At 30.0% G+C, this 3,201-nt stretch overlaps 1 protein-coding gene across 1 annotated transcript; it reads right to left on the reverse strand.

Annotated features, from left to right (window-relative positions):
• Nucleotides 1-540: 540 nt before the first annotated feature.
• LOC141531761 (IQ motif and ubiquitin-like domain-containing protein) lies at nucleotides 541-2,776 on the reverse strand. The gene is made up of 2 exons (XM_074249758.1): nucleotides 1,790-2,776; nucleotides 541-1,046 (listed from the first exon to the last, which is right to left on the reverse strand). The coding sequence occupies exons 1-2, from the start codon at nucleotides 2,113-2,115 to the stop codon at nucleotides 587-589; spliced, it is 786 nt and encodes a 261-aa protein (XP_074105859.1). The 5' UTR covers nucleotides 2,116-2,776; the 3' UTR covers nucleotides 541-586.
• Nucleotides 2,777-3,201: the final 425 nt, after the last annotated feature.

The raw sequence follows: 3,201 nt of genomic DNA on the forward strand, positions 1-3,201 counted from the left end.
CTTTTTCAATAATAAAAAAATGAATTTACATTCTGTGAAAAAAAAATTAACTTGACTCAAAAGACAAATCCTTGAAAGAAGAAAATAATTTTGAAAAGATTCATCGTTTTTAATCAAGGCAAAAAATTATTGAATCAAGTAAAATTTACTTAAATCTAGAAAATTTTCTTAGTTTAAAATTTTTTTCACACAAATCAAAATGATAAAGCTCTTCAAAATTATTTTCTTGGTTCAAGATTTTTTTTTGTAATTAATAATTTTTCTAGATCTTGTAGCATAATATTTTGAATTTGAATTATCGAAATTTAAAAATTATAAAATATTAAATTATTAATATTTAATATAATTTATTCATTTTTGTTAATTTGTAAACTGAAATTTAGTGGGAACGTTACAATAGCTTATAAAAATTCTTGTTAGATCAACATGAAAATTTCTGTGAAGATATATATATATTACAGAAATAAAATTAAACAAAAATTGATTATTTAAAAATTTTAATTTTGCAAACTTTTTATTGCTATTCTACAGAAGACTATAGACACCAAAAATTATCCCCCACATCGATTTAAAATAGTATGAATGATTACTTGACTAAATAATTAAAGTACAATTTAGCTTGAAGATTTCTCAGTAAAAATTTCTGGACGAGACTCGCCTCATAGAGGTCCCAAGGACTGGCCACTGCCTGATGAACTGCAGCTTCGCGTTTCGTCAGAAGGATCGAATTCCACGGGGACCATTCAACCTCCCGGCGAAAACGCAGCAGCCGTAATTGAAAGAGATCATCGAATTCGGAGATCCCGGATTTCCCGTGCCAGATGTAATTGACAAGCTGATGAAGCACCCGAGGGTCAATATGAAAAGCCAGGCCGTCGAATAAGCCCATCTGAGCTTCGGATTTACGCAAATCCTTTAGCATCTGCTCGTACGGCTCGTAAAGTATCTTTGGGTTTTTGCTCGGACGCATTGATATACAACTACTGCACGTCGGAACACTTGGTTCGTCTTCACTCGATTCGGTTATTGGTAATAATTTACCGCAACTGAAAATTATACGTAATCTTTCATTTAAATACACTAGAATTTGAATTTGCGCGCGCAAGCGCGCGCTTGAATATAGAATTTGCATATATTTTCATGCTTATGATATATTTGACCAATCACATCACGAATAAATTGATGCCACATACATTTCATCTCAATTTTATATTAAGGATTTAAAAAAAATTGTTTTTGGTATTTTTAAAGAAGAAATATTCTTTACTAGTTTTTTTTTCATTACAAATATCTCTTAACTACGTCGTATTACCCGTGAGTTATTCACAGGAGCACAGAGATTTTTCTAGAATATTTTCTATTTTTTATTTATAATATAATTAATAATTGTAATTACTTGAATTATCTTTTTTTTTTAATTTAAACTTTATTTTACGTTATTCTAATTATAAGTTTTTTAATAAATGCATCAATTAAAATTTTTTATTTACCAATTGTTTTTAAAGCAACCATTAAAGTATTAAAATTTTTAATTTCTTAAATAAAGCATTAATTTAATTAGTCACCTTAAATTATCCATTGAATAAAAAAATGATCAATTACGTAAAATCTCTTGAATCATTAAGAAAAAAAATAGATTCAAATGATTTTTGAACTAATTAAGTATGTAATAATTAATAAAATCAAAAATAAATTTTTTACAACCCTGGTACCTTATTTATGGATGAAAAAATTTTTCAATATCACAAAAAAATAATTTAACGCTGTAAATTTTTAATGAAAAACTTACCGACGGCAAAAAGTAATTATATCTCTGTTGTGATGTATATAATGGCTTTCCTCTTGGCAATAGAGCGTGGTAAATTTCAAAAAGGCCAATTTGATCCGATTTTTCAATTGACTCATCACAGAATAATCAAAGTTTCTTCTGGTGAATTCAATCTCTTGATCGACGAGATACTCGAGCTCTCTGGCAGGTTGACAAGTATGCCCGTAAATGAGCTTCTTGATGTTTTCAAGCGTGTCAATTCTTCTAGCAGCAACACTATTACCAACACTGGTTCTAGTACTATCACAAGCAGCAGAACCAGTTCCAGTAGTATCATCAACTTGCATCAATGCTAAGTACAAGGATCTGCACTTTCGTGCCCGTGCCACTTTCCGGGTTTCCACCTTTATCAATTTTCCATCTCGAGTCCTCCATACGTTATCATGAAGAATAACTGGCACATAGTATATATTCGTCTTCTACCTAAATAACCTACATTCTATTCTACTCTATTACTACATAATCCATAAAAAAAAGTATTCTTTACCTCCAGCACTCGAGCATAGCCAATTTATCCAAGAACTCAAGATTTCGTCGTTCTTTCAACTCCTCACGAACTTTAGACTTGGATAACTCGATAGAACGCAGCAGCTCTATCTCTTTCAGGAGGATCACGGACTTAGCAGCCATCAGAGAATTTTCGAAGAGCACACGATCTACCTGTTTGCTCTCCAGTACTCTCCATCGGTCCAGCATATTATGTAACATCTCAAAATCAGAACGAGTACGTGGTGTTCGCCGCTCCACTATCTCAAACCGCTTATCTTCGTTCAATCTCACTAACTTATCTTTTACAGGAGGCTGCGTTTGAGTCAGAATCGCGAAACGTGCGAGAGATGATATCTCTATTCGTGTTCGACATGCTCTGCGAAATTTCAGTTGTGTTTCAGTCCTTGTCGGGTTAAATGTTTTCAAAAACTATTCAACAAATTATCTCTATTCTACATGAGCGCTTGAGAATTTGTAACTGGGATATGTGCAGGAATTTCGGCTATATTTACGTGAACTGGTGTGAATATTAGTTTATTATTTAAAAAATTATGTAATTGATATAAATTCATATGAAATTTGACTAGATTAGAGGAAAAATATTGAATTTAAAAAATATTTTTACAAATTTCATTGGATTTAATATTTAGCAAGTAGAAAAGTTATTCAATTAAGAAATGATAATTTTTTAGCTTCACAGTTACTTGTTTTTTTTTTTTTTTTTTTTTTTATAAAGTATCGAAGAGTTAATATTATGAAATAATTTTTATTTTTGATCAACTTTAAGAAAAAAATGTATCATTGTTCAAAAAAAATTCTAAATAATATTTTTATGAGTTAAAGTATTGTGAACTGTGAAAAAAAAAATAAAATTATTAAATATT

Source organism: Cotesia typhae, unplaced genomic scaffold (assembly GCF_013202065.1).
Source record: "Cotesia typhae breed Kobodo isofemale line unplaced genomic scaffold, CoteBio_Ctyphae contig_119, whole genome shotgun sequence".
NCBI lineage: Eukaryota > Metazoa > Arthropoda > Insecta > Hymenoptera > Braconidae > Cotesia > Cotesia typhae.

Bases quoted from the DNA above. Each gene is read 5' to 3' on its own strand.
- LOC141531761 (XM_074249758.1), bottom strand. From the start codon at position 2,115: ATGCAAGTTGATGATACTACTGGAACTGGTTCTGCTGCTTGTGATAGT. The intron at 1,047-1,789 runs GTAAGTTTTTCA...TATAATTTTCAG, and splicing joins ATAATTACTTTTTGCCGTCG to TTGCGGTAAATTATTACCAA.